Source organism: Mastigoproctus giganteus, chromosome 6 (assembly GCF_048544385.1).
Source record: "Mastigoproctus giganteus isolate SK-2022 chromosome 6, ASM4854438v1, whole genome shotgun sequence".
NCBI classification, from domain to species: Eukaryota; Metazoa; Arthropoda; class Arachnida; order Uropygi; family Thelyphonidae; genus Mastigoproctus; species Mastigoproctus giganteus.
Genome location: NC_143580.1, coordinates 222,838,295 through 222,858,034, shown reverse-complemented (window position 1 = coordinate 222,858,034; position 19,740 = coordinate 222,838,295). Strand labels below are relative to the sequence as shown.

Genomic DNA, 19,740 nt, shown 5'->3' with positions numbered 1-19,740 from the left:
TACTTATCTGGGACAAGTTATTAGATGTAATAATGATAAATGGCTGGAAGTCAAGAGAAGAATAAATTTTGGATGGATAGCATTCAGGAAATATAGTCACATACTGAAGAGCAATATCCCAGTTTGTCTGAAACGTAAAATAATGAATCAATGTATACTCCCCACCATGACTTATGGAAGTGAAACTTGGGCACTCACCAAAAGAATGTAAGAGAAGCTGAGAACTACACAGCAAAGAATGGAACGAATTATATTGGGAATCAGATTGTTAGATAAGAAGAGAAACACATGGATTAGGCAGCAAACTCAAGTAAAGGACATTCTTATCAAAACTAAAGAACTAAAATGGTCTTGGGCAGGACACATAGCTCGAAGACATGATGACAGATGGACTAAGAAAATAACAGAATGGTACAAAGGCGGAGATGGATAGATGAAATTCATGAGTTTGTGGGTAGCAAATGGATGGCCAGTGCTCAAAACAGAAGGAACTGGAAAGTTGCTGGAGAGGCCTTCATCCTGCAGTGGATTGAAAATGGCTGAAGATGATGATTAATATAACTGGATAGATCCCATCCACCCCAGGTGCCTTTCTTATGTTTATCTTCAACAATTTCTCCTCCACTTTGCTCTCAGTTATTACAGAATCATCTATCTCACTGCCAGAGTTTAATTCACCACTGGCATTCCCCTCCCCGAATAACTCCTCATGTGTGAATGTAGATGCAGAATACTCATTTAGTTTGTTAGCTACCTGAGCAGGATCATCAACAGTTGAAACAACGATATCAAGTGGACCAATCTGATTCATCTCCTTTCTTCTAGAGTTTACATAAGTAAAGAACTCTTTGCTGTTTTCATATCTCCAGTCAAGGACTTAGGTGTCCTATTTCGATCTGACCCTCATTCCTCTTACCATGTTGATCATATAAAATCTCAGACTTCCAAACTTCTTGGATTAATTAAGTATTCTTCCTCAATTTTTAAGAGTGACAAAGTTATAATTCTTCTCTACAAGCAGCTTATACCTCCCATTTTTGATTATTGTGATATTATTTGGTCCCTACAATAGGAATATCTTTCTCACAGATTTGAGAGAATTTAAATTAATATAGTTGGGGAAAGTTGAGGGCAGTCAGCAGCACGGTCTTTTGAGGAGTACCCGCAAGATACCCAAAATGTCACACTATTGTATATATTAGTTTACGCTATGTTTAATAAAATATATATTAAAAACTCCACGTGGTAAAAGAGTGATTAATTATACATATTAATAATTCTTAAAGAATTTAAATTAAATTCTTTTGCTTTTGAAATCACCTTGTCTTTTACTGTCGAAACTATGGAGCTCTTTGTTATCACTTCAGAACCGTTCTTCTTCACTCCAGATGACAACTCCACTGGCCTCTTTTTGTCTACAATATCATAAAATCTGTTATCGATTCTCCATCTCTTCTCAAACAAATACCTTTCACTATACCCTGCCTGAATTCTCATTATAAAACTAATTTCTCACTGTCTGTCCCTCATACTTACTTGGAAGTCTTCTGTTCCTTTTCCTTCAGATATTGAATAATCACAATATTAATTTTACACTTAACCATCTATGTATAAGAAATTGCCCTTTACTATGTTTTGAAGTATTTTCAAAATTCCAATTTCTATTCCAAATTTTGTATATATATTTTAATACTGTTTTGTATTGATTCTCAAAGTTCTCACCATTATCTAGGGTCTGCATGCTCTGTGGGTGAGAAGTTTGTAAATAAATACATAAATTTAATTTGGCTTATTGATTAGATTACTAATAATACTTGTTATTGTGTATAATTTAGTCATGCTGTTATCCATTGCATTAGCATTAATATTAGTATGGGTAAAATGGTGCTGGAGGGATATGTTCCCAAGCAGTAAAGACAGAGAAACCTAATGCAGAGTAGCATTATTTTCTCAAACTGTTCTTTGTCTCCTACCACAGAACCATCCCTTTATCCACTATGGTAACTTACTCTCAATGCCACCTCACTGGGTTTGTCTGGGTGTATTCAGGTTTATTTATACCATGTTTGGGCTCCGTGGGCTTGTAATTTTTCCTGTGCTGTTGAATGGTACAGAAAAAAAAATATAAAATTTCCATTCCATTTTGAGGAAAATGTGATGTTATTGTACATGTTATTGTATACTTTTTTTAGAATGTATATAATGTTTTTAATATTTTACACAATGTTTTGAGCCAGGGTCCATCCAGCAGCAGCCTTTCCCACAAAGTGACTTACTTTAAAAATGAACAAGAATCACGAGATTGACCTATTACAATTTTTTTTTAAAAGTCTATTTTTATTATTAGAATGAAATTAATAGAATTATTATAATTTTTATTATGATAAAAACACATTACTTCAAATTTTGTAAATTCAAAACTAAATCAAGTAATTAATAAGAAAATTATATTATATTTATTATATTGCTGTGAGATGATCTGATTAAGGTGTATGAGGCCTTCAATGGGTTGAGCATGCTGAATTCTGATAGAATTCTTCTGCTTGCTCAGATTACAAACCTGACGAGGCATAAATTCAAATTGAGGAAAGAGTTGTAGAATAGATGTGCGGAAATTTGCCTTTAGCCAGCAGGTGGTGGTTAATTGCTGGAACAAACTTCCATCTGTCATTGTGGAAGTTGATAGCTTAAATAAATTCAAGGAGCTGGAAAAACTTTTAGAGGGAATGAATTTGTGAAATTTTTTTTTTTTTTTTTTTTGGCTTATGCTACATAAGCTCATACACTTGCTTTCTTGCATCACATGCCTCCATTACTACTACTACCACTATGCTTTCAGTACCTATTTTAAAGTCCTTATAGTGTTTTTTTTCTGTGATAAATAACATTTACCAAATTAATTCTTTAGTTACAAAGTAATCTAAAAGATTATATTTTATTTGAAAAACCTTCAGGATTGCTGTTTATAAATCCTCTTTCCCTTCCTAAACATCTCTGGTCAGGAATTTTAAAAATGTGGAAATTCTATGCCATGCTTCACCAATTTATACAATCATTTATGTGGAACAGTATCAAAGGCTTTATTCAAATCTAAGTATATGATGTCAGAATTCTTTTGCATCCAGTTCATAGTAGCTAATCAGATTGGTCAGGCATTATCCCTGACACAGAAGTTAAACTTACATGTCTATAGTTACTCACTTCATCCTTTGATCCACTGTTGCAAATAGGAGATATATTTGCTCTTCTCTAGTCTGTAGGGATGTCTCCTGAATCTTAGGGTGCACTCATTATTATAGTTGAAGATTTAACTTGAGTTTATGCTTTTTCTTTTGATATATAATAGCCCCAGGTACTTTTTTCAATTTGGAGCTTCTTTTCAGTTATCCTAAGATCATTTGACCTGTCACTCAGTGTCAGACAGATTTCTGTTATACCCTTCTCTAAAAATTTCCTTGTGTAGTTTATGTAGATGCAAAATATTTATTCAATTGTCATCAACAAGGTATAACATGGATTAGTTATCCTCTTGACAAAGGTGAAACCATTGTATGACGCATTGGCTAGGCTGCATCTTGAGCACTGCATCCAAGCCTGTAAGCATCATTTTAGGAAGGATGTGGATCTGTTGAAATAAGTGGAAAGAAGAGCAACAAGATTAGTCAGCACCAAAAGAACTCCTACCAAGAAAGACAAGTTCTGTAAATTGTAGCATCTGGGAACTAGGTGCCCATGAGGAGACCTAATTGAAGTGTGTAACGCTTTAAATGAATTGAGTAAACTAAATGCTGATGGCATCCTTATTCGTTCTCAGATGATGCACATAAGGGGACATGAATTTAAATTGAAAAAGGATAGTTGTGTGAAAGTTTTCTATCAGCCAGAGAGTAATTGATTGTTGGAACAAACTTCCATCTAGTGTTGTGGAAGTGGGTAGGTTGGATAAATTTAAAGAAGAATTAGGAAAATTATTAGAGGAGATGGACAAATAATAGTAGTAGTTTTTTCCTTTTCTTTTTGGCTGATGTATAATTTAGCCTCCTCCATCATTTGGCACTACAGACTACAAAGTTTCTACTAACCACAAATTTCTTGAACAAGTGCCTCCACTCTGTGGCTTCATGTCAGTTGCATCACATACAGACCAGAAATTAAGAAAAATCATTAAACTAAAAGAAATTTAAAAATAATAGAAAAAAGAAAGAATATATTTTTTTATCAGTTGTTACATTTTGTAACAACTTTTTATGATATCGATAGTTATGCTGAAGATAACAGGCACACCTTGCCCCCCACTAAAGATAATAGGCATGTACCCAACCAATCCCTGCTGCTCTTTCAGAACTGTGCATTGGTATCTGGGGACTCAGGTGTGTGGTTGGTTTTGGGGCTTCCCCTTTTGTTTGTTATAGTTATATTATGCCATTTAAGAAATTGTTTGGGGACTTCCCTTCTGTTAGGCAATTTGAGTTTTTTATCAAACAAGGTAAATTGGCAATACAGTACAGGGTCATCGAATGTCACAAAATGATTTCATGATAAAATAACAACACAAATACTTACATCAATGAATCAATTTATTTGTTAATATCTACAAGAATATCTCAAGTTTTACTTTATACCTTAGTACAGTGGTTTTCAACCGGGGTGCCCAACAACATTCCAGGGGTGCCATGTAATTTTGGATTACGTTATTTAAACTTATTATTATTATATATATATATATATATATATATATATATATATATATATATATATATATATATATATATACAGGCATACCTTGAATAACGAATAGGATGCGTTCCACGAAATTACTTCGTTAAGCGAAACTTCGTTTTCAGAGGTAAAAATAGTATGGCCAGAATAGGGATACGTTCCTACGTAAAGAAAATGAAAAGCTTTTTTTTTCGAGCAAAGAAAACTTTTATTAAATAAACAGTCAACTTACATACAAAGTGAAATCACATTTTAAAATATGAGTCTAAAGTTGATTGTTTATGCTTTTTTTCTCTTTCATTTAACAATTGCCTATACGGAGTTATTGCATTTAACACTGATCGCTTAACAATAAAACTTCTTCCTAAATCAGGATCATTTTCACTAAAAAAATTTAAAACGTTTTCAATGTCATTTAAGCACCTTTTTAAATCTTTGGTTGTTAACACTTTTTCGGCAGGAACTTCTTTAACTTCGTCTTCATTATCTTTGTCTTCGTTGCTAACAAGGTTTTCTAAATCTTCCACTGAAAAACCATCATCTTCTGCATTCAATAAATTTCTAACATCCTCTTCATCGACATTTTCGAAACCTATTGATTGAGCCATCTCGATAACTTCATTTCTAATTTCTTGGATATTATTTTCTTCTTCTAGTACAACTTCTGGCCATATTTTGCGCCAAACTCCATTTAAGCATTTCTTAGTGACTTCTTTCCAAGAACTATCAATGTTTTCAATTGCGTTTTTAATGGTGTAGTTTTTTTCCAAAAAGTTTTAACTGTCATTTCCTCTTTATCCTCTAGTTCAGTTAAATTGCTTAATGTTCGACGCAGATAATAAGCTTTAAATGATGCTATTACTGCCTGATCCAATGGTTGAATCAGGAAAGTTGTGTTTGCTGGAAGAAACACAACTTTGACAGGAATGCATGTGTCCAACGTGTTAAGATCAGTAGGATGTCCCGGAGCATTGTCTAACAACAAAAGAGCTTTTTCTTCAAAGTTTTTTTTTTGACAATACCGTTTTACTTCAGGACAAAAGTGGTTAACAAACCAATTAGTAAATAACTCCTTGGTAACCCACGCTTTTCTATTTGCTTTCCATATTACAGGTAAATTCATTTTTATGTTACCTTTTAACGCCCTCGGATTTTCTGAATGGTAAACTAATAACAATTTTAATTTATAATCGCCAGAGGCATTTGATCCAAAGAGTAACGTTAAACGGTCTTTGGCTGCTTTGAACCCAGCAGCTGATTTTTCTTCAATAGAAATGAAGTTTTTTGTTGGTAGCCGTTTCCAGAACAAACCGCTTTCGTCAACATTGAACACCAAATTTGGTGGAAAATTTTCACGTTCAATTATTTCCTTTAGTTTTTCTGGAAACTTATTTGCAGCTTCAACATCTGCACTTGCAGCTTCTCCTGTTAATTTTATACTATGAATCCTGGCCCGTTTTTTAAATTTCACGAACCAACCACGAGAAGCCCCAAAGGTTTCCGTAATTTCTTCAGTTTGTTTAGATTTCAGGTGATTAAACTGGAATATTTTTTTTTATGTTAAATGGGGCTTGAAGCACAAAAGATGATATAGTTGTACACGTTGGCACTAATGATATTAAGAGTAGGAGACCGGCGGAATTACTTAGCAAGTACAGGTCACTGTTGAAAAAAAGCCGTGAATTAGGGTTGAACTTGAAAGTGTCTGCAATTCTGCCCAGGCACGATAGGAGGGAGTATATGATGAGAGCCTTGTCGATCAATTCGGCCCTGGAGGGATTGTGCAAGGCTCAAGGGGTAGAATTTTTTTCAGCCTGGACTGTACTTGTTAACAGGAGAGATTGCTTCTACAGGGATGGGATACACTTAAATAGAAAGGGTGCAAGAATTTTTGCTGATGCTGTCGAGGCAGTATTAGGTGGGTCGGAAAACTGCTAGTTGGGGGGATACAAGGACTAATAGATTAACAGTAGCCACTGGCAGAGGTGGAAGTGATTCTTGCACTGCTTCTATTCAAATGAGCAGAAGTCTGAAAAACAAGATGCAGGATATTTCAGAGACTGCTGGTAGTCATTGCGGTACAAGTAAACACATGGGTTGTGTTAGGGTAGCTAAGAATAGAAACAGGTGCATGTATACCTGCGTGTACACCAATGCTAGGAGTTTGGTAAATAAATTTGATGAATTTGAGGTATTGCTCAAAACATCAAAGGCAGATATTGTTGGGATATCAGAGACGTGGTGTCACACAGATATAAGTAATGCGGAACTGGAATTTGGGGAATACAATGTATATAGAAAGGATAGACAGGACAGGAGGGGAGGAGAGGTTATGCTATTAATTAAGAAACACATAAAGTCAAAGGAAGTGAAGCCAGTTGACATCGATGGACAGGGCAGTGTCGAGTCAGTTTGGTGTGACATAAGCATAGGGAAATCAAAATTGAGAGTAGGAGTGTGCTATAGGCCTAATGACTCTGATGAGTATAATAATATATTGTACAGGGAAATAGAGTGGGCCAGTAAATCAGAGAGTCTTATAATGGGGGATTTTAATTTCCCAGATATTGACTGGAATTTGTGGGTTGGTCACTCGCACACTAGCAAGGCTTTTGTGGATTTATTGGATGATTGTTTTCTACATCAGCATGTTCGTGAGGCAACAAGAGGGAGTAATACTCTTGATCTGATTATCAGTAGTGATTCTTCATGCATTAAGAACCTGCAGATAAATGAACCACTAGGTGGCAGTGATCACAGTGTGTTGAAGTGGGATTTACTCAAGGAGGTAACTACCATCAGAGGTAAAGGGAAGGGTTTTTGTTTTCGTAAAGGTGACTATGATGGTCTGAGACAGTATTTAAATTCTATACAGTGGGACCAACTGATGATGTTACCAACAGCAAACTCAAAATGGGAAGCATTCAAGGAACTAATCTTGGTGGCTACCAGGCTTTACATACCAACTAAGAAATATTGTTCAAGGTTTAGGCCTAAATGGTTGTCAGATGGACTAATGAGACATGTGGCAGAGAAGAAAAATGCATGGGATACATACAAATTAATGGGTGACATGGAAGCCTATGATAGATATAAGTTGGTCTGTAACCAAGTCACAAAGGAGATTAGGCAGGCAAAGGCAGACTACGAAAAATCCTTGGCAAAGGATGCAAAGAAAAACAGAAAGGAGTTCTTTACATACTTGAACTCGAGAAGGAAAGGGATGAATCAGATTGGTCCACTGGATATTGATGGTTCAACAGTTGAGGATCCTGCTCAGGTGGCTAACAATCTAAACGAGTATTTTGCATCTACATTCACACATGAGGAGTTATTCAGGAAGGAGAATGATGTAGGTAAAGTAAACATTGGCAGTGAGCTGGATGATTTTGTAATAACTGGGAGGAAAGTGGAGGAGAGATTGTTGAGGATGAACATAAAAAAGGCACCTGGGGTGGATGGGATCTATCCAGTTATATTAAAGGAGGCAGCAAAGGAAGTATGCAAACCCCTAGCCATAATTATGAGAGCTTCTTTGGACTCAGGGGAGGTACCCATAGACTGGAGATGTGCAAATGTAACCCCAATTCACAAAGGAGGATCAAAGGCTGACACAAGTAATTATAGACCTGTTAGTTTAACTTCTGTTCCAGGGAAATTAATGGAGGCACTGGTTAAAGAAGCACTGCAGGATCATCTAGACAAGAATTCAGTTATAGCTCAGACGCAGCATGGTTTTGTTAAGGGCAGGTCTTGCCTGACCAATTTGATTGGATACTATGATGTAGTCACAAAAGAACTGGATGCAGGGAATAACTTTGATATTATATATTTGGATCTTAGAAAGGCTTTTGATACTGTTGCACATGGAAGACTGCTGCACAAATTGGAGCAGTGTGGCATTGGAGGCAAATTGCTGCTATGGATAAGGGGATGGTTGAGTGGCAGAAGACAGAGAGTGGTAATCAATGGACACTGCTCAACGTGGACTAATGTTATTAGTGGAGTTCCTCAAGGTTCAGTGTTGGGTCCATTGTTGTTTTCGGTGTTTATGAATGATATTGATGATGGGATATCAAGTTTAATGTCTAAGTTTGCAGATGATACAAAGGTTGGCAGGGTCGTTAAGGACACTACTGACGCTATGCTGCTGCAACAGGATCTGGAAAGGTTGAACAGATGGGCTGAGAGGTGGCAAATGAAGTTTAACATTGACAAATGTAAAGTACTACATATGGGTAACAGTAACCCCAGAGCAATGTATCAACTCTGCGGTACTACACTGACAGTGGTGGAGAATGAAAAGGACCTGGGGGTAATTGTGCAGGCAGATATGAAGTTCTCTGAGCAGTGCAGACGAGCTGCAAGAGTAGCTCATGGTGTCTTGTCAATGATATACAGGAATTTTTCTAGCAGGGATAAGGAGGTGATTATTCCCTTGTATAAGGCAATGGTTAGGCCACATCTTGAGTACTGTATACAGGTCTGGAGGCCTCATTTCAAGAAGGATGTAGAGCTGCTGGAACGGGTACAGAGAAGGGCAACAAGATTAGTAAATGGAACAAAGGGTTGCTCTTACGAAGAAAGGCTTAAGTTTTGCAAATTACAGAGTCTGGAGACTAGGCACCGGCGAGGTGATCTGATAGAGGTGTATAAGGCTTTGAATGGTTTGAGCATGCTCAATGCCAATGGGATTCTTCATCTTTCTCAGAATAATCACCTCAGAGGGCATAAATTGAAATTGAGGAAGGACGGATGTCGGATAGATGTGCGGAAATTTGCCTTTGGCCAGCGGGTGGTTGGTTGGTGGAACCGACTTCCATCACTTGTTGTTGAAGTTGATAGCCTAAACAAATTTAAAGCTCAACTGGACAGGTATTTCGAACGAACGGAGGGGTGAAATGGGAGAGGGGTTTTTTTTTTTTTTTTTGGCTGATGCTGAATAAGCTTGCTTTCTTGCATCATATGCCTCTACTAATGCTAATGCTAAATTGCGGACTTCGTTATATCGAAGCTTCGTTATCAGAGGTAACGTTAACCGAGGTATGCCTGTATATATATATATATATATTTTTTTTTTTTTTTTTTGAAATTTATATATTTATTTCATTATAAAAAGGTGTACTGTATCCATTGTATTGTATCTTTTTAATTTTGTGGTGATCTATAATTGATGTTTATTTAGTATCTCTATATAAAGAATAAAATTATTATATAAGTATATATAATTTGCATTGTGGATTTTAATTTTGTTTATAATTATATTATTATAATAACTATCATGTAACATTTTTTTTTTTAATATCACACACACACACACACACACACACACACACACACACACACACACACACACACACACACACACAGAATCAGATTATTAAATGGTCGAAAACCACTGTGTTAAGTATTTCTTTTGGCCTAGGGGCGCTGTGAACCGAGAAACTTTGGGAACCTCTGCCTTAGTATGTTTCAATATGAGCACTGTTCGTTGCTTGGCAAACATCCAAATGGTAGTTGATCTCTGTCCATGTACACTCAATCATTTCTAGCGTAACTGTTGCTATTGCAGCTGTGATCCTCTCTCTTAAATGGAGCAGATTGCAAATCTTTTCTGCATAGACGATGTTCTTTAGGTAGAGAAAAAGTCTAATGGTGTCAGGTCAGGACTTCTTGGTGGCCAAGGCACAGGTCCACCTCTTCCATCTTACTGACACTAACTGAGGCGGTGCAGGTAGGAGTTATTCTGCGCACACTCACAGCGCAGCCAAGGTCATTGTTTTGTTGAGGTGTTAAATAAAACTTAGTGAGTTACCACACTGTTTTCTGCTACGATCACAGCAATTGATTAAATATTTCTGAAGATAATTAAAAAGGAAATCACAGACACCTTTTTTGATGACCCTGTATATGCAATTTACAGCCATTATATACAGACTGCTCATAGCCTTAGCTGTTTGACATGAGGCGTCTCCGTAGCCAGGTGGGAAGGAGCAGCAGTGCGTAGACGCTTCTTAATAAGACCAGGGTTCGAGCCCGTCACCACCAAATATGGAGGATGCGGGAAGGTCAGGGAATGACCGCTGCATATCCCGGAGCAATATGGCCTTAGTTACTAATGCTCCTAAAAACCAAATAACAAACAAAACTGTTTGACATAAAAATAAACACCCTTTTAATTATCCTTCTCCACAATAATCAAGTGTTTTCTGTCTTACCAAACCTTAATCAGGAGTGTTGAGAGCCGCCAGGAGCCCTGAGGAAAATGCCTCACTGGGCCAGACTGCCTTTTTGTGTGGGGATCTAGACTCCATTTCTGAGCCCCTTCCGAAATGCCCAGTGATGCTTACTCGCCTGTTTCCTGTTCATTGCTCTTGTCCTTAACCCATCTATGGAACTAGTCTACTGCTAACTTTAACTGCTTTCAATAAAAAGTATAATGTGGATTGCAAAACAATCAGAAGACTTGCATTAACCAGCCAGTATCCATTAATGATCTCTACTTTTTGTCTCTGGAACAACTTACTCCATATGAACATCCTAAAAATACAATCTACAGAAGTGAAAGTTAAGTGCTTAGAAGTAAAGTAGCCAAAAGGAAAGTAATTGTTTTCCAATCATTAACCTGCCAATGGTATCTTTTTATAGGATATAAAAAGATTTAAAGGACTCTGCAAGGCTTTAGGGAGGAAATTTCTATCAGCATGGCCCACACTTGTAGGTAGAAGGAATTTGTTTTGTAGAGACGGGATACACTTAAACGAAGGTGGTGCAAAAGTTTTTGCCAGTATTATTGAGGATACCTTAAAGGTTCAGGGAAACTGCTAGTTAGGGGCAATGTGGGTAATACTGACACGCATTTATCTGATAAACCCACTACCCCTTCTATCTACCCTATCAAAGTAAAAGTCAAAGAGTTACTTTTTTCAAAGTAACTCTTGCACATACCTCAAGAGTTCTTATCTGTTATCCCAACTGGACATATTATCTAGATGTTCTGGGGGCAGAAATGTTTCAAGTGAGTGGGTAGCTAATGCCAGGGAAGTGAGTCTAAAAAACTTCAAGGGTTGTGTTAGGATTGTTAAAAATACAAGCACAGTAAGTCTTAATTGTTTATATAGTAATGTTAGAAGTGTCGTCAATAAAATAAGCGAATTCAAACTGCTGGTTAAAACAAGTAACGCGGACATAATAGGGCTTACGGAGACGTAGTGCCACCCGGAAATTGGGGATGATGAGTTTCAGTACGGCTTGTAGAATGTATTTAGGAAGGATAGGATAGATAGAAGGGATGGTGGGATAATGCTTCTTATCAGAAGCAGCTTTAGTGCAACGATAGCTTTCCCGGATTCAGACGTTTCACATGCTAGTATAGAATCTGTATGGTGTGAGATAGTTGGAAACAAAGGTATAATGCGAGTAGGAGTAATCTACAGACCAGGTGATTGTGAAGATTATGACGAAAGCCTCTACATGCAAATGGAATGGGCAAGTAAGCGTCAATGTCTTATTATGGGTGATTCCAATTTGCCTCTAATTGATTGGAGTAAATGGGAAGGAAACTCAACATGGGGAACAAAATTTTTAAATCAACTAGATGACTGTTATTTGTATCAACATGTCAGGGAAAGTACTAGAGAAAATATTCTCTAGTACTCTAGTCTAGAATATTAGAATAATATTCTAGACCTCATCACCCATAAATCAGATGACATAACAGGGCTGACAGTAGAGGAACCACTAGCAGGAAGTGATCACGGAGTTCTACGGTGGATGATGAAGAGAGAGGTAGCAGTAGTAAAAGGCAAAGGAATGGGGTATAATTTCAGAAAAGGAAATTATGATGCCTTAAGGTACTACATGGCCTCTATTAACTGGGTAGATATCGCACAGAGAATGAATACAATTGAACTGTGGTATGCTTTTAAAACATTAATCACAGATGCCTTGAATGCGTGTTTACCATTAAAAAAATACTCCACGAGGATGATTCCAAGTTGGATAAATAGTGAAATTGCCACATTACTTGAGCAGAAAAAGGTGGCATGGAAAGGTTACAGAGCAATAAAAAGTAATGAAGCCTATAACAGCTACAAGATGATCTGTAATAGAGCCACAGAAAAGGTGGCGCCTCCGTAGCCAGGTGGGCAGGAGCAGCAGTGCGTAGCACATGCTTCTTGATTAGACCGGGGTTCGAGCCTGTGCCCACCAAATGCGGAGGATGCAGAAAGGTCAGAGAATGACCACCGCATATCCCCGGAGCAATATGGCCTTAGTTGCTAATGCTCCTAAAAACCAAATAAGAAAGAAACAAACAAACAGAAAAGGTTTAAATGCCAAGAAGAGCAGGACAAACCAGATTGGACCTTTACGTAAGGGAAAGGGGACAGTATTAAATACACCAGCTGCCGTTGCAGATGAACTCAACAGTTATTTTGCATCGATATTTACAAATGAAAAACCTTTTGTGGCAATGAGAAATTGTGGGAGCCAAGTTGAAAAATATGTAATTAACGATATTGAAATTTCGCAAGATTATTTAATGAAAAAACTTTCGAGCCTACAGGCCAGTAAGGCTCCCGGAGTTGATGGAATATACCCTATAATCTTAAGGGAGGCAGCAAGTGAGTGCATTGAACCATTGAGGTTAATTATGCGAGCATCATTAGACTCTGGGGAGATTCCGTTGGATTGGAAAAGTGCCAATGTATCTCCCATACATAAGAGTGGTTCTAAGAGTGAATTGGGAAATTATCGACCTGTCAGTCTAACTTCAGTGGTTGGGAAAATCATGGAGGCAATGATCAAGGGTGGAATTCAGGATCATTTGGATAGAATTGAAATTCTCAAAGATACTCAGCGTGGTTTTGTAAAGGGAAAATCATATTTAACAAATCTGGTTCGCTATTTTGAAAGGGTCACTCACGAGCTGGATTTAGGGAATAATTTCGACATTGTTTATGTAGATTTCAGCAAAGCTTTTGATTCAGTCCCACATGAGCGGTTGCTTTATAAGCTGGAACAGGTTGGAATCACTGGAAAAATCCTTAGATGGATAGCAGGATGGCTTCAGGGCAGGAGGCAGAGGGTTGTGACAAATGGCTGTTCCTCAGATTGGGTTGATGTAAGAAGTGGGGTTCCCCAAGGATTAGTATTAGGACCACTGCTGTTTTTAATTTTCATAAACGACATCAATGAAGGGATAGAGGGCGTGATGTCTAAATTTGCAGATGATGTTAAAATTGGTAGAGTAGTTAATGATCACTGTCAAGCTGAGCTTCTTCAGAGAGACCTAGATAGACTTCAGGAATGGTCAGAAAAATGGCAGCTATGCTTTAATCCAACAAAGTGTAAGGTATTACACCTGGGAAAGAGTAATCCCAAAATAACTTATTCACTTGGTTGAGTTCAACTAAACCCAGTACTGGAGGAAAGGGACTTGGGTGTTACGATACGGTCAGACATGAAATTCTCTGAGCATTCTAAACAGGTTGCAAGGAAGGCCCATGGTGTCCTATCGATGATCTATCGAACTTTTGCAAGTAGAGATAGGGATGTGATAATCCCATTATATAAGGCTTTTGTTAGACCACACTTGGAATACTGTGTTCAAGTATGGAGACTGCACCTAAAGAAAGACATCGAGCTTCTTGAAAGGGTGCAAAGACGGGTAACTTGCCTGGTGAGATCGGCAAAAGGGCGTCCTTATGAAGAAAGACTTCGAATATGTGGGTTGCAGAGTTTGGAAACTAGACACCTTAGAGGAGATTTGATTGAGGTGTTTAAGGCTTGGAGAGGCATCAGTAAAATGAATGAGGACGAAATTTTCAAGATTATAAATGATGCTAGAACAAAGGGATATAAATTCAAGTTAAGGGGGTGGGGGGGGGAAATGTTTAAATTGGACTGCAGGAAGTTTTATTTTAGCCAGCAAGTTATAAATTACTGGAATAAGTTGCCTACATGGGTGGTAGAGGCTGACAGTTTGGGGAAATTCAAAGGTCATCTGGATAGTACCTTTGGGTGAGGGAAGCACATAGGATGATAGGTTTAATTTCCTTTTCTTTTATTAATTATTATTATTTATTTATTTTTTATCATTGTTTTATTCGTTTTTTTTTTTTTTTTTTTTTGCCTGGTGCAGCATAAGCCATAGGCTTTCTTGCACCATGCGGCCATTACTAATACTAATAATATACCTAAAAAAAAGTAGAATGTGTATTAAACAATGAAGGCAGTTAGTGTGCTTTATCAAAAGTTGAGTCGTACTGTGATCACTAAATTAACCATTTAAGGCACATGTTAAAAGTTTGCATTTCAGTCTTGCTTTGTCATACACTGAATTCTTGTATAAAATTCGACGAATTCAAGTAGTTACCAATTGTCTTTCACCAAATTGTCTCATACACTGAACTGCCATACACAAAATTGTCTCATACACCAAATTGTCATGCACTGAATTGTTGTATATAGCGAATTGCCAAACAAACTGTCAAGCCCTGTACCCTTAATACTTTGTATTTTTACATAACTTGTAAAAATACTAATTTCACAAAAGACGTTGGGTTAACTCATCAGAGCCTTTGTGCTTTATATATTTCCCCTCCCAGTTTTATACATGTTTTATTTAATTTTTTGCCTAATTATTTTTTTTTGAAGATATATTTGTAAGTTAAATGTTATTAAGGGAATAGATTTTCAGAAAATTTCCTAAAATGTGTAAATTAAATTGATTATAAATTATGAATCTTTATAATGTAGAATTTTTGATAATATGAAATTTCTTTATCATTTTGCTTTTAGTTTTGATCTTCATAAATCATACCATCAATTTAACTTGTTTTTATACAGTGTTTTTATATTTTTTATTTATTTATTTTTTTGATTCTTGCTTTTATAAGTTAGCTACATACTAGGTTGAGCTGAAAAGTAATACCTCTTATTGCATAACTTTTACAGTAATAGACAAATCAAAAGAGGAAAAACCATACTAGTAGATAAAAAAAAAAAAAAAAGTTGTTTTGTGTTTACACATTTTACTTAACTTGACACATTTCATCTAGCACATACAAGTTTTTCCTATGTGTTTTAAGTCAAATTCTTCCATCTCGAAGGCTAAAGCTAACCATCTTTTTGTGCCTACTTTTACTTCTATATTGGAGTCATATCTGTTAATTAGAACTATTCTTTAATCTTTGGGAACAAAAAACAGTCACTTAGACCAAAATCTGAGCTATAAGGAGGATGCAGTACAATTTCAAATCCCAGCAACAAAATTCTTGCAATTTTGCATGGATGCAGTGAGACCAATGTTGCTGTGTTGAAGCTGCATTGCTATATTGCCAGGCCTTTCTTGTTTGAGTCTTTTTTGAGCTTTCCAATGTCTCATTTTGCCAGACTGAATTATGATCCCCTTTTCAAAAAATTTGATCTGAAAATTTCAGCATTCAGAAAACTTGATAATTACACATTGCTTGAACTTTGCATTCAAAAATGATTTTTTAAATAAACAAACAACCACACAGAAAAATTACTGTTAGCTGAGACACTCAGCACTGAGGTTATGAACTAAAAGGCATTACTTTTCAGTCCGCCCTTCTTTATTGATCACTGTAAACTTTAGTAAATCCTGTATTGGAATGGCATTGATTATATATCTATATCAGATTTTATATGTTTTTATATATATATATAGCGTTCCAGAAAAGACACTTGGGAGCATTATTGCACAAGAATATCAGGTATTTATTAGCAATTTTTTTAAAAATTATTTTTAATTTATTCCTCCAAAACAGCTGAGGCTTTACACAGACAGAACATACACTCATGAGTCAAACACTATGACCACCCACCCAATAATATGTTGGGCTGCTTTCATCATGATAACCACTTGCACTTGGCATCTACTCCATAAGACTGTTAGAAGTATCCTCAGATATCCTGGACCACCTGGACAGAAGGATTCCTGGAGCAAGGCACTGGTGTGGACTGGTGAATGTTGTTCCACTGCGTACCACAAATGTTCAATGAGGTTGATGTTGGGATAATTTGGTGTCCAGGGGAATACACAAAATGCTTGAACATGATCCTCAAACCATTTCTGCACAATGCAGCCTTGTGACACAGGCCATTGTCTTGTTGAAAGAGTGCATCTGAATATACAGTCACTACATAGGGCAAAACTTGGTCCGAAACATGCCGAGTTATGATCCGGCAGTGAGGATGTGTTCAATGGAAAGAGGAGACTCAGTGAGGTCCACGAAAACATTCCCCAAACCATGATGCCACCGTTGCTGGCCTGTTTTCATCCAACCATGCAGTCTGATTGCAGCTATTCACCTGCTTGCCATTGAATACACATATATCCATCGGAATGATGGAACTGGAACCTTGATCCATCAGGCCAGATAACTCTTTTCCAGTCATCCAATGTCCAAGAATGGTGCTCCCTTGTCCACTGTAGGTGGAGGTGTTGATGATGGTCAGTCATCGTGGGCACACGAACAAGTTGCCTACTTTATTGGCCTATCTGCAAGAGCATTTGCTGGGTGATGTGCTTGGGAACATTTTTCTTTGCACTCTGGTTGTAGTTTGCCATTGATTGAGGGATTGTGAGCCATCTGTTGTCTTGGACAGCACATGCCAATCTCATCTGTCAACCAGTGGTCTCCCTGTCCCAACACATTGGGTTGTTGTATGGGTCACTCTTTGGACATTCCTGCTGCATATTCACTATGGCAGCCCTCAGACAACTGACAATGCCTGCAGTTTCTGAGATGCTGGCTCCCACCCACCAAGTGCTGCAAATTATTCCCCATTCAAACTCTGTCAGTTCTTTCCTTTTCGTCATTGCACAGACTTCATATTGACAAGCACTACCCGTGACATCACTCCCAGGTAATGTGGGATGCATTCACTCATAGAGACAGGGTTGGTCATAATACTTGGCTCATGAGTGTATATTATACATTGAAGAATGATAAAAAAAAATAATTAAAATGCATTAAAAAGTCAATTAAAATAACTTTAAAAAATTAAAAATAAAATAAGTGTAAATAGATAAAAGGTAAATACAGTAATGAATATATCGATAAAAAATAATTAAACTAATAAATCATAAAAATACATAATTTTATTTAAAAAAAACTAATAAAATAATAGTAAAATATATATATATATATATATATATATTCACACCCGTATATACTTACAAATTTTTAAAATAACTAAATGCACAAGGCATAATACATTAAGAGTTTAATATCTATATAATATCGGTGTGTAGATACACCATAGACAACTCTTAAGAAACTACAAAGTAGTTTCTTAAGAGTTGTCTATGGACTATTGTTACTTATTCTCAGTGAGTACCACCACCACAAGGGTGGTGGTACTCGCTGAGAATTAGTGAAGCGTTACTCTATTAGTGAAGCGTTACTTATTCGAGGTAGTGCAATATCATGGCAACTCGTCGTGAAGGCAGAGCACAATATGAGAAAGAGCAAATGATGCCTACAACAACTACTTTGTAGTTTCTTAAGAGTTGTCTATGGTGTATCTACACACCGATATTATATACTTACAAATGCATATACAGTAGAATCCCGTTAATCCGGACTTGAGGGAACCACACTCAGTCCGTGAAAGTCTGCATTAACCTAAAGCTATCTTCAACATACCAGTTTTTATTTACTTTTGTCATTTAGTAACTTTCAGTTACTAAATGACAAAATTTTAACTAAATTGGTTTTTATATTAAATTAATAAAACAGTATTTTAAAGTAAAAATTAAAAGTAAAAGAACATGGTAAGTAAACAAAATACTGTGCAAAGCAATAAAGTTTTAATGTAGAACATTATATTACACAAAATTAAACACGAAAAAAAAATATTACAACACAAAACAAATAACTATTTTCAAGAAGTTTACTTGAAATAGTCCTCAATGTTTTTTTTTTGCTTTAATTTTGATGTTTGTTTGTTTGTTATTTGGTTTTTAGGAGCATTAGCAACTAAGGCCATATTGCTCCGGGATATGTGGTGGTCATTCCCTGAATGACCTTTCCGCATCCTCCATATTTGGTGGTGACGGGCTCGAACCCCGGTCTAATCAAGAAACGTGTGCTACGCACTGCTGCTCCTTCCCACCTGGCTACGGAGGCGCCTTTAATTTTGAAACTCACTTTCAAAATTAACGCATGGACAGTGCTAGCTGCAGCTGTCAACTGAATAGGTCAGCATTTGAGATTACCATATGATTGTCTCTGACCATACCACATGGTCTGGTCGGAATTCTGGAGGTCCCAACCATAAAACAATTAGCAGTCCCCTGTTTATTAGGCTTTTCTGTTAGTGCAATCTATTATAAACGGATAGTAAACATGATCTTATTGAATTTGCGATAATACCAACAGATGGAATTCTGTGGGTTTTTATGTTATTATGGTGAAATGTGTTTCCCCTTCCATGAAATCATCAATCATATCAAAAACATAAAAAATAAATTTTCAGAATGTTCTCTTCATTCCTATTTTTAAAGTTTCATGACTTGTTATTCCGTTCTCACTTGCACGTATCGTGTTAGTTGCAATTTGTGCGTGCAGTGTTCTTTGTTATTGATTGCTTATATTTTTTATTGTTTTAAATTTTAAATCCCCTCAAATGTCAGTGAACAGAAATATGTATATTTTTTTCAATAGTTAGAATTTTTCCCCTGACTGAAAATCTAGTCTGGATTAACAGAAAGTCCAGATCATCGGGGTCCGGATTAATGGGGTTCTACTGTATATATATTTATTGATACAAAACAAAAAAAAGTTGTTACTAAAAATTTTATTTATTATTACTTATTACAGGGCTTATGTCTATTTGTTGTATAATGATATACAGAAAGTTGACCCTTGAACAATGCGCGGGGGGGTTAGGAGTGCCGACCCCCCACACAAAGGAAAATCCACGTATAACTTTTGACTCTCCAAAAACTTTACTACTAATAGCCTACTGTTGACCGGAAGCCTTACC

At 36.6% G+C, this 19,740-nt stretch overlaps 1 protein-coding gene across 1 annotated transcript in view; it reads left to right on the top strand.

Moving 5' to 3' along the window:
* Positions 1 to 19,740, top strand: part of LOC150085015 (CDAN1-interacting nuclease 1-like) — a 113,931-nt gene that overhangs the window by 11,902 nt on the left and 82,289 nt on the right. The window contains exon 2 of the mRNA XM_090376436.1: positions 16,415 to 16,460. Coding sequence (XP_090232562.1) covers positions 16,415 to 16,460 — 46 coding nt within the window. The remainder of the gene's footprint in view (positions 1 to 16,414; positions 16,461 to 19,740) is intronic.